Genomic DNA, 12,629 nt, shown 5'->3' on the forward strand with positions numbered 1-12,629 from the left:
TATTTCATTTTTTATTATTCTATTGAAAAAGGAACCACTTGCAGTGTACTCAGGTACTACCTCCAAACTCCTGATTTTTGCATCATGATATTTATTTACAGAGTAAAGAACTGGAGTTTAAATGTAGAAATGTGTGGAGCAAATGTAAAGACAACAGTGTTGACTCTGGATTCACTATGTGATATGGTGTCATATACCATATTTTATTTCATAAATCATATTAGCTACAACAAAGAACAGTTTAGTAACAATGTATTAAATCCACAGCATGATGTAGTTGTTAAAATGCAATACAAAATGAAAATTTTTTTTAAAGCATCTTTACCACATATGGGTGAGAGCTAGCTCGACCAAGCAGGCCAGGAATGTTAAGACTTCAAATTCAACCCAATGGGAACGAAAGGAACCAATCTGTGGTTTTCCTCTAAGTTTAAAACCCGTAACACTCTTTTAAAGACTGACATGCTCTAGTACAATGATCTGGCTCCTGATCTGCACTTTATTTTATAATACACAGATTGGTGTATGCAATACATGCATAATGACATCCAGAGTTTAGGAAATTAAAATTTGATTTAAACAGTGTGAGTACAGAATACTGTAAAATGCTCTACATGTAAAACAGATCTAATTACTTCAGCCTTTTAGGTTGTGCACATACATTCCAGGACATTGAAAGATGTAAACATGGTTGTATATACTGTAAACTTGCCATTGTCCATTTGTCCTCATATGTTAAGGTGGTTACTCAAAGATTGTTTTTAAGTCTCTTACTAGCTTGGATCTGAGGTCAGATCTTTCTAGTATCTACAATATGAACCTCAAGGTGCACTGAAGTGTTAAGAATTCTTCAAAGTCTTTTTACTCCTTGTGATCACTGTCCTAGTACAATACACCTAGTCCAATTTTGTCTTGTCTCAAACAATACTTAATTAAATATCAGTCAACAGGACAAAAATTGTAGCAGACTCCCAAAGGAGTTTAAACCTGCTGACTTTGAAGAAATAGACAACCTTACCCTCAGATTATGTAAGTAGCTGTATTTGTTTTTACAAAAAAATATAAATTTCATATTTATACAATTAGACATTTTTTCCAAGATTTATGAAGAAGGGAGAGTGGTCAATTTTAAAATCCTTGTTTCAAGATTTACTGTATCATACAAATAAAAAATGACACAGACAAAGCAATAACTATAAAAACATTTTTTACTACTGCCCACCATTTGAAATTAACAGGGCATATTTCATTTTTCCCTAAGCAGCTATGTTCATGTGATTCATGCCTATAAGATTAAATAAGGGTTTTCAATACTCATTTCTAAGTTAAGAGCAAATTTGTGGCAGAAACGAAGCGGCTATTTCTAGATTAAACCCTGTTATGATTGCTATGGAAGAAAATGAAAAAAAAACATTGATTTACCTGCTTCCTTTAACAGCACTGATTTTTTTTCTTCCCCTTTAAGATACAAAGGCCAACTGTGAAACACCCAGTATAAAAAACACCAAATTTAATTATTTACAAGCTATAAAGTTAATGATCAAGTACTTTGCAGTTTTTTTATCCTCATTAGATTATATGCATTACTTTAATTTTATTTTGTCGTTTTTTAAAAAATGATTTCATGGCTAATACCCATGTATGAAAAAGACAAAGGAGATGGCTCATGTGGCTCCAGTTACTATAGAATTAAACTTTTCTCGAAATACCGTATACTGTAACTGCGATTGGGCAATTTTAGCTTGCATCAGTTCCCAAACTAAATGTCTTAATTCATTACAACCTTTCAGAAGTAATTTTCACTTCTGTTGCTAATCTGAACATGATTATAAACTGATTTGGTAATTACTCAGACTCATTTCTGATTTTTCAGAGAATGCACTTAGTTAAGTAAAACTTAAATGTAGAAAGTATCTGAGGGGCTTTTGTGCCAAGTGTATTTTTTTTTAATAAAGTCCCGGTTCTGAATGGCCAGGCCACAAGAATATTTATACCTACTGCAAGTAAAGCTTGGGTTTAGATTTACACCTGCTAATATATAACACCATGCAAATATATATTAATCTCGTATCTTGACCATTCTTGTCACAGTTCAGAAGAATCCACAGTTTCTTCAGAGCCAGCGTTAACAATAATTTGAAACCAGTGTTCTGACATGGAAGTGAAAGCAAAAACAATACACCTACACTGCTTTACAGTAAACATAAGCCCTCTGGTCAATATAGAAACACACTATCGCACCTTTATTTTCATAATCCTTATACTGTACTTCATAAAGAGTGGTGGTTAGAGCCCAGAACTGCAACATGCACCATATCAAAGCACACTTCCCTTATTCAGCAAATGACTGGGGACATTTTTAATACAGCACTAATCAAGCCTAATATGGTTACAAAGTTGAAAGGAGGAGGTTGAATTTGTATCTTTAAATCTAGGTAAAGCAATCCCCTAATATATACTCAAATTAAGTTAAGAATGAACTGCCTTAAATACAGAATCCCCAAAGGATCACAAACACAACTCACATATCCTCTGTGTTACAGAGATGTGAACGAAAACCAATTTTAAAGTGATGTTAAAAAGCCCTTCCTGTCTTACCTTATACTCTGATATTAGTATTGTCCATAGAAATCTTCAAGCATAAAAGACACTAGAAAATTCAAGTGCTGACACATTTGTCAACAACATGACTATTTGTGATCTTAATAATATTGATGCCCCACAGTGCAACATGCTAACATCACTTCAATTCAAAAGTAATCCTACTCTAAAAAGCTCAAGATGATTCATGAAATACAATTAGAGCTCGATAACACAACTAAAGGTGTGTACTGTGCATCAATGCTTTCCTAAAGTAAAGTTTAATATTAGTAACTGAAACCACATTCATGCTACAATTAAACTTCATTACCATCACGGGGACACCCCCACCATTTATTCAGTAGTAATGTTTAAAATAAGGCATTGTTACATTACCAGGACTTGCAGGATTTAATTAAGATTGTGCAAATACAAGGTTTTATGCGTGGATGATGACTGGGTTATTCCAAACATACATACACTGTAAACACATATTCCTAGTTAGAAAGTTAGCATGTTTCTGAGTCCAGTGGGGGCAACAGCATCTTATATTTCTTTGGCAGTAGTGGTTTCATTAGGCCAATGAAAGTAAAGAATATGCACAGGTGTGCGATTCTATTTGTTTTTCTATTTTAGGCAAGTCAGGTTTCTGGTAGTACTGCAATTTAACTAATGCTGAGCTGTGCGAATCCCATAAGTTTAACGTCATCAGGAATTTCGGAGCCTTCAACTCCAGAAGCCTGTGAATACATAAAAAAGGTTATGCACTTTCTTTAATGCTAAACCAGAAAACAAAAAATCACTAAAGGTAAAACCAATAATTAAACACCCATATACCAGTAACACCGAGCAAGCTGAGGTAGGCAGAAAAAGTCATGCTATCCAGCACAAACGCAGATGAACTTTACACAATAATGCAACACAAGCAAATGAGTTAGTTGAGAAAAGACAAATTCACTTTTATCAGTTCTAAACATTTAAATGTCTCAAATGAAAACCAGACGTTTTATTGAAAACTCTTCCTAGGTGCTTGCTTAGTCTTTACAATTTTCTATACTTATATATACTTAATATACTATATTTGAAGGATCGTTTGTGATCAAATGTTTATTGCCATGGTTTTATGTCCAAGGTTCTCAATTTAAATTCTTAATATTTTAATATTTAGGAACTTACCAGTTTGAAAGTGACAGATCGATTAGTTTGAGGCTCATCAACGATCTTCTGCAAATTAGCAGCAACTAGAATGAAAAAGTGTTGTTCAAAACTTAGTTCAGTGTTTATTTGGTATTGTGCCTTTTGCAACAGAGCACTTCAACAAATTATTCATCAGTACAAGCACATCAGAGTGAACAGAAGAACATTCACAGAGAAGAGAAAATCAGAACTCCAGAATGTAGAATTATAATGATAAAGAAAGATCAACATAAGCACTGTGTAGTCCATTATTAAAGCATAAAAATGATGTCTTATGATTTAGTAGAAATAATTTGTAATAAATGCAAGTAGCAGTAGTTAATGTACAAACAGGAGTGATGGGGTAGAGGGAGAAAGAGAACTAGGAATTACAGTGCCTTGCGAAAGTATTCGGCCCCCTTGAACTTTTCAACCTTTTGCCACATTTCAGGCTTCAAACATAAAGATATAAATTTTTTATTTTATGTGAAGAATCACCAACAAGTGGGACACAATTGTGAAGTGGAACGAAATCTATTGGATTTTTGAAACTTTTTTAACTAATAAAAAAATGAAAAGTGGGGCGTGCAAAATTATTCGGCCCCCTTGCATTAATACTTTGTAGAGCCACCTTTTGCTGCGATTACAGCTGCAAGTCGCTTGGGGTATGTCTCTATCAGTTTTGCACATCGAGAGACTGAAATTCTTGCCCATTCTTCCTTGCAAAACAGCTCGAGCTCAGTGAGGTTGGATGGAGAGCGTTTGTGAACAGCAGTTTTCAGCTCTTTCCACAGATTCTCGATTGGATTCAGGTCTGGACTTTGACTTGGCCATTCAAACACCTGGATACGTTTATTTGTGAACCATTCCTTTGTAGATTTTGCTGTATGTTTGGGATCATTGTCTTGTTGGAAGATAAATCTCCGTCCCAGTTTCAGGTCTTTTGCAGACTCCAACAGGTTTTCATCCAGAATGGTCCTGTATTTGGCTGCATCCATCTTCCCCTCAATTTTAACCATCTTCCCTGTCCCTGCTGAAGAAAAGCAGGCCCAAACCATGATGCTGCCACCACCATGTTTGACAGTGGGGATGGTGTGTTGAGGGTAATGAGCTGTGTTGCTTTTACGCCAAACATATCGTTTTGCATTGTGGCCAAAAAGTTCGATTTTGGTTTCATCTGACCAGAGCACCTTCTTCCACATGTTTGGGGTGTCTCCCAGGTGGCTTGTGGCAAACTTTAGACGAGACTTTTTATGGATATCTTTGAGAAATGGCTTTCTTCTTGCCACTCTTCCATAAAGGCCAGATTTGTGCAGTGTAAGACTGATTGTTGTCCTATGGACAGACTCTCCCACCTCAGCTGTAGTTCTCTGCAGTTCATCCAGAGTGATCATGGGCCTCTTGGCTGCATCTCTGATCAGTCTTCTCCTTGTCTGAGCTGAAAGTTTAGAGGGACGGCCAGGTCTTGGTAGATTTGCAGTGGTCTGATACTCCTTCCATTTCAAGATGATCGCTTGCACAGTGCTCCTTGGGATGTTTGAAGCTTGGGAAATCTTTTTGTATCCAAATCCGGCTTTAAACTTCTCCACAACAGTATTACGGACCTGCCTGGTGTGTTCCTTGGTCTTCATGATGCTCTCTGCGCTTTCAACAGAACCTTGAGACTATCACAGAGCAGGTGCATTTATACAGAGACTTGATTACACACAGGTGGATTCTATTTATCACCATCAGTCATTTAGGACAACATTGGATCATTCAGAGATCCTCGCTGAACTTCTGGAGTGAGTTTGCTGCACTGAAAGTAAAGGGGCCGAATAATTTTGCACGCCCCACTTTTCATTTTTTTATTAGTTAAAAAAGTTTCAAAAATCCAATAGATTTCGTTCCACTTCACAATTGTGTCCCACTTGTTGGTGATTCTTCACATAAAATAAAACATTTATATCTTTATGTTTGAAGCCTGAAATGTGGCAAAAGGTTGAAAAGTTCAAGGGGGCCGAATACTTTCGCAAGGCACTGTATATCTCATTTGCTTCCAATGCTGCAACACATATCACTCCACTTCTTCTGGACGGAAGATTTTTCTTTGTTTACTTACCTATTACTAAGTCTCTCCCATCAACCAACCCTGCCGAAACCAGCTCCTGTGAAACACCATCAGCTGTGTCTGGAGAAGAAAACAGCAATGGTATAAAAGTCATCTACCCCTAATAACCATCTAAATTTGTTGATCTGTTTACTTTTACAGCCATTCATACTGGCAATGTAGAGGACCCTAAGAACGATACAAAGTAGTGAACAGAAAGAGCATTATACAGTATATATGACAGCATCATGTTAGAGGTGTACTGTATAAGATGAGCAGAATGCACACTTTGTATTCCATAATTTATAATACAACATCAATGTTTTGGCACACAAAAGCCTTCAGTAGCACTTCATTTCATTTGAAAACATTATAGATATCGAGAAGATACCATGTAAAAGGAAGTCCTATTGCTTAATAAAGCAATTCGGTTTTGACGATTCATGTCAAAAACACTCTGCATATCATATAACTTATTAAAACATACACATAATAAAATTAAAACGAACTTTTACACGATGCTAAAAAAAACAGTCACTGCTACACCAACAATAATAAGAACCAGACTGTTCACTCAAAATATGCAAAACTAAAACTACTGATGACACAGCCACTGCCATGCAAATTGAACCTAGTAATTCAACTGCTAATGTTTTAAAAGAATAATTCAACCATTAAACTCAAAGCTTGCAAGTCGAATAGATTCAGACAACGATTCAAAGGAAAATATGTTCATTGCTTCATGTGGAGTGTGATTCATTGAATTTCAAGAAATGCTATTACACAAACACAGTGTGGTAACTTTATTAGGGCCTGTAACAATTTATGAACTCCATTAAGTTACATGGCTGGAAAGTAACAGACTGCTGTGCATTGAATGCTGGTCAGTTTACTTCTCTAACAGAGCTCAAAATACTTTACAACCTGTCCAGACTGGTATCAGATATTATTTACAATTAACTTACCTCTTCCAGGCATGAACTCAAATCGTATGTCATTTAGTTCCTTCTTTAAATTTCTGCAAAAACGGAAAAAAGAAAATCATTTATAATATGAAAACCCTAATAATATGAAAGCAGGCCTAGCAACCAACGTTTTGGTTTTCCTTCGTCACTACAGCAGCTCTAATAAGTTGTGCGGATGCTTGAGGTTCAAATATTAAAGTCACAGTATTATGCATGTTATTATAAAAAGGTGTTAGATATTTTAAACAATTAATACAATGATTTACGTTCTCAAGAAGTTTATTGTTAAAATAAAGATAAAACCAATCGAAAAATTATCAAAAATGACCTGTGATATTTTCTCCTCATATCTCGAAATAACCAGAGTCATTTTATGGAACAGTGAGCTAAATTCAGCAAGGAGCAAACAAACTAGACAGTACTTTAAAACAAGAAAATATTATTTTACTTTCTTAATCATTAAACCACTCAGAATTATATCCCACCCTGATTAAGGGTACAATTAAGAATAACATTTATCTTTATATCTGGGGCTTCACTATCTAATAATAATTGCTTACACTTATATAGCGCTTTTCTGGACACTCCACTCAAAGCGCTTTACAGGTAATGGGGACTCCCCTCCAACACCACCAATGTGCAGCATCTACCTGGACAATGCGACAGCAGCCATAGTGCGCCAGAACGCTCACCACACATCAGCTATCAGTGGGGAGGAGAGCAGAGTAATGAAGCCAATTTATAGATGGGGATTATTAGGAGGCCATGATTGATAAGGGCCAATGGGAAATTTGGCCAGGACGTCGGGGTTACACCCCTACTCTTTTCGAGAAACACCCTGGGATTTTTAATGACCACAGAGAGTCAGGACCTGGCCCCACTAACACCTCTTCCAACAGCAACCTTAGTTTTTCCCAGGAAGTCTCCTATCCAGGTACTGACCAAGCTCACACATGCTTAGCTTCAGTGGGTTGCCAGTTGTGAGTTGCAGAGTGATATGGCTGCTGGCTATCTGGCACTAAAATTATTTCAATGAAATGTGAGGCGGTCAAAATCAAATTAAAAACTCAAATAATTCAACTTTTGTCCTCATTAAAACATCTTGTATGCAGTAAAAATCTCTTCTTCAGAACACTTTCAAGAATAACAGTACATTCACACAATATTACTGCCCTGTAAGTAGACAAACCAATTGACAATAACAAGCATGCTGTAAAAACAAAATACTAAAGTGTAACATTATGCATAATTATCAAAAATGAAATGTTTATTAATCACATGGAACTTTAATAGCTAATTATAGTTTACAGTAGTCTGAATAAGAAGGGTATAATTAAATCCCTTCAATAATTAAATTCTAATTAGTGATTATTGCATCACTAAATTAGTTAATTTAAGCAGTAGGGCAGAATTTTGATTAATTAACAGGGCAAGAGAGTCAATATTGATTGCTGTATAAGAGCCAGTGTTAGTACTAAGAAAGGAGTACAGTATATTGTTCACCCTGTTGCCGCCATAATATCAGAAACAACACTTTGAAAAACTTCTGAGTCAAAAAAATGCAATTCAACAATAATGAAGACCTAGAGTTATGTAAAGACCAAGTCCAGGATGAAGACAAGGAGCAAGAACACATGGAGATGGAGAAAGATCCTCAGCACTGCCCAGATATGTTCTTCAGTTGCCCTACCCTACTCCTTCCAACCATATCCTGGCCTGTTTGATTTTAGGACACTTTTAGGAAGGATTTTAGGAAGATTGGAAAACCCCTCTTGAGGCTTTGGCTGGAAATGCCTTCAAATCTATGTAGGGTGCTTGCTATCCCCATCTTGCAAGATTGACTTTTCAATTTACACTAATGGGCTAGTTGAAAGCAGAAAGTAATTAAAGAAACATACCTCAACCTTAAAACCAAACTAATTGGAGACTTTGAGGCATCAAATGCAGGTGCAGCAGCTGGGGCCTGTAATTAAAATACATAGCATCAAATAAATGTATAAACACATTAAAGCAAAATTACCTAATTTATATAATTATTTTTCATTTTAAAAAAAATTATGAAATTTATGGGAAAAGAGAGAAAAGTAGAAAAGGACACTTTACAGATGGTTAAAGGACAAATCCTGATTATCCAGGAAAGTAAATATAGACTTTCAAACAACTACACAAAACAAGAAAACTTCAACCTACCAAATATTGGCAACACCTCAACAGCCTTGTTTCCATACGGTTTTAAAATTAACCCAATATAACACTCACAATAGTTATTTGCTTTAAAACATGTTTGCAAGGAGAATGGTACTTTAAAACAGATTTTTCTTTCCTCATCTGCACTTCATGTTTGATATAGCAGAAAATAAAAAAGACACTTGCAACACTTCAACTAGATGGGCAAAAGCAAATGAGCAATAACATCAGCATTTTCAAACGTTCATGTCTAAATACCCAGTTGCTTACCCATTTGATTTTTTCTCACATTAATTGGCCATTTCAATTAAGCCATTTCCTCACATTAATTGGATATAGATCCCAATTAATGGGATCTAACATTTCTTTTCTCAGCATTGCCACTAAAAACGACAGGGTACTAACATTTAGCCAGTCAAGATGCTTGGAATTGCCCCCTCTCATTTGTAACATTTCTGTAGGTATTCTCTATAGATGTTACTGTTATTAATAAAAACTACTTTTTTAAAAGTCTATTTGAAATCATTATTATTGACTAAATCTCAAGTCTCTCATGTTTAAATATTTGGATATATTTTAATGTGTGTTTAAAAATCTTTTAGAATAAAACCTTTTATAAAAATAAAGCATAATTATTTTGGATACGATTGAAAGAAATTAATCAAGGCTAAACTTTGTTGCATAAGCACTAAATCACCTCATTAGTGGGAAAGTTGATTAGAGACAGGTGAATTAACTTACGATTTAAGGTCTCTTTAGTGATGAATAAAGGATTTCTTTAGCCCACCATAACAGGTATCAGTGAGTGTGGCATAGACATGCAGAATGCTACACTTTTCTGTATATACAACACACCAGTCGGTGAGGAGGTCTAGGCAAGAGTGTCTAGTCACTACAGAATTACATTTACAGTGACTGGAGGTATCCTGATCGCACAGAGCCACATTGCTCAAATCCTATGACCACATCAGCTGCCCTTCCTGCGTGTTCATCCTGATCTGACAACATTCCAGCAATGCAACACAAGTCTTCATGCTGCGTGTGTCAAAAAGCTTTCCTGCAAGGTGAGAACGTAAGCTGTACCATGGACACCACATGCACTACTTTGAGCTCAGGTGAATATATGGGGGATGTACAACAGGGGCATCTAGGGCTCAGAGACCCGTGAACAGGGATGTTTGTCCAGGCTGAGAGAATCCCACAGGACAGCATGTGCAATCTAGTGGAAAGCATGTGTCGCATCCGCAGAGCTTGTACTGCTTCTTAAAAGTGGTCAACCAACAAACTACACTTACACAGTAGACCATCAGTTCATTAACCCCGTTGCTGGAGAAATGTTATTCAGCATAATGAATGTACTATAGTGTATGTAGCACCTGCAACAAAAAGTCATTTTTCTGAGAAGCAATACACTTCTTTTAAAGCTCTGTATAATAAAATCAGGGAGTGCTTTTTTCTTTACTGTTTTGACAGTTTATGGGAGACTGATTGTAACATTTATCAGCTCAGTGTAGTTTAAACTCCTTTAGTATAATGCATCAGTCTTCACTGATTGGCTTCTGTGCTCTAGGTGGTTTATGCTGACTTAAGGACTTCAAAAAAGAAATACAATAATGATGTCTTAGTCTTAAAAATTGCCCAGGCCAACATCATTCACCACTTCGATTAAAAAACAAATCTATTTTGACTTTAACTACATTTTCTAGATCCTAATAATGGTCAGATTGGACTTCTGTTCACACTTCTGACTCTTTGTAGTCTTCAGACAGCTCTGATGCAATAGACTACATTATAATGAACATTTACATATTATACTAAAGATGTCTGACTTGACTATATCCACCAGCTTAATAGAGTTTAGTTCATTCAAAAAACAGATAAATCTAATTGACATGACCGAGGTACAATTTAACATTGATTTTATTTCTGTGATAGGAAAATTCAATATGCCATCAAGTTTTATTATGCTATTAGCAACCTAAAGCCCAGACAGCCTCCTCTGACTTGCAATCTATGTTTTGGATAAAAGTTTATTTATGCAAAAGAAAGACATTTCCCTTTTATTTTTATTTCAATGTACTATGTGGCTGCAATTTAAAAATAACTCTTAACAGCAACAAAGGTTTTTATTTTTCATTGCGCAGCCCCCACTGCACTCCAGTACACACAAGGAGACATAAAGGAGCAGACTTGGATTAAATAAAACTAACCCATGGGCCCTCTAAGCATTACTACCAGAAGAAGGCCTTCTGAGACTAACTCAGGTAGCTGTATTTCTAATGTTTGTTATTCACCTTTTTGCTCGATTCTTTTATAAATCAAACCAGAACTGATTTCCATACAGATAGCCCTGTGCCCTCAGCTCCCATTAGACCTGCACAGCACGCAGACAACACTGTGCTGCCTGATCTAAGTACCAATGTTCTAACATTGGCAAGACTACAGACACTAATTTACATTAACCTCAGGTACAATGCTCTGTTCAGATGAGCATCGATCAAAGACATTTTTGGAAAAAAAAACACTTTTTAATTTAATTTTTTAATTCCATTTTACTCCCCGAGGCGTGACAGACAGGACTGCTAACCCGGTTTCCTGGAATGTTTTTGCTTTCAACTGCAACACCCTCTTGTACGCAATTCCAGGCTCCATTCAGGAAAAAGAGAGGGATCACAGATGTTCTCAGATCACAGTATCCTCTCAAAAGGACTGCACTGCCTGCATACTAATTACATTGACGATGCACTACATAACCTAGACACAAACTGTACAGGACAATTTAAATTCTGGGGAGAGAGCTAACTGGCTAGAATCCATTGAAAAAAGTAACATTCATCCTCTCAATAAGCATTACAGCTAATAATAACCCTTTTCATCTGTGACCTTGCAGCGGTTGTATCTGCTTTTATGTTTAATTGACAGTATATACTGTAGAAAGCCCAATGGATATTCCTGCTGCTGAATGAACAAAAGAAATCAAGTAGAGGTCTAATCACATGAATTATAAATAAAGATGAAATTGTGCCATTTAGGGGAAAGCAGATTTGGCTCGACATTTCTGAAAATAACTTATTGATAAATGTATAGCAGGGTTGTCAAACCAATTTTCCAAAAAGTACATACAGTGCTATGATTCCCAAAATAATCTCTTTCAAACACACATTTACATTGCAGTATTTGTAGTTGAACCATAACCCTACGTTTTTAAAATCAAAATGTCATGCCTGTGTCTTTGATGCAAATATTTTGAGACGGTACCTGCCATTTAACATTTCTAATGATCCTCAAAGTGTTTAAAGAAGTACAGAAATAAGCTATTGAAAATACACAAATCCTATTTCAATATCCTAAACACATATAGACTCCCTAAACAGTCGGGTTGTGCCTCAAGCATGTATTTCTTATTCAGGGGTTTTACTGATTAAGTCTGCTACGTCATCTTCATAATTATATTTATATAGCACTTTTCATCTGAAAGGATCCCACTGGTCTTTACACATAGGAGGGACTGAACTTGAGTACATCACACAACTGGGTGGGGCACAGCAGAAACTGTACAGCAGACAATGAGAGAATTGAAAAATTGTTTTACTAATTGAAATAAAGAGAAATCTGGGAAAGTGCCTATTGTG

At 36.0% G+C, this 12,629-nt stretch overlaps 1 protein-coding gene across 2 annotated transcripts in view; it reads right to left on the bottom strand.

The window, feature by feature from the left end:
• Positions 1-1,025: 1,025 nt before the first annotated feature.
• Positions 1,026-12,629, bottom strand: part of oxsr1b (oxidative stress responsive kinase 1b) — a 141,330-nt gene continuing 129,726 nt past the window's right edge. For both annotated transcript variants that reach the window (XM_088642973.1, XM_088642974.1), the window contains 5 exons: positions 8,709-8,773; positions 6,811-6,863; positions 5,858-5,926; positions 3,757-3,821; positions 1,026-3,320 (listed from right to left, as the gene is read on the bottom strand). In XM_088642973.1, coding sequence (XP_088499099.1) covers positions 3,246-3,320; positions 3,757-3,821; positions 5,858-5,926; positions 6,811-6,863; positions 8,709-8,773 — 327 coding nt within the window. In that variant the 3' untranslated portion in view covers positions 1,026-3,245. The remainder of the gene's footprint in view (positions 3,321-3,756; positions 3,822-5,857; positions 5,927-6,810; positions 6,864-8,708; positions 8,774-12,629) is intronic.

This window comes from Lepisosteus platostomus, chromosome 8 (genome assembly GCF_059453375.1).
Source record: "Lepisosteus platostomus isolate fLepPlt1 chromosome 8, fLepPlt1.hap1, whole genome shotgun sequence".
In the NCBI taxonomy this organism is placed as follows: Eukaryota; Metazoa; Chordata; class Actinopteri; order Semionotiformes; family Lepisosteidae; genus Lepisosteus; species Lepisosteus platostomus.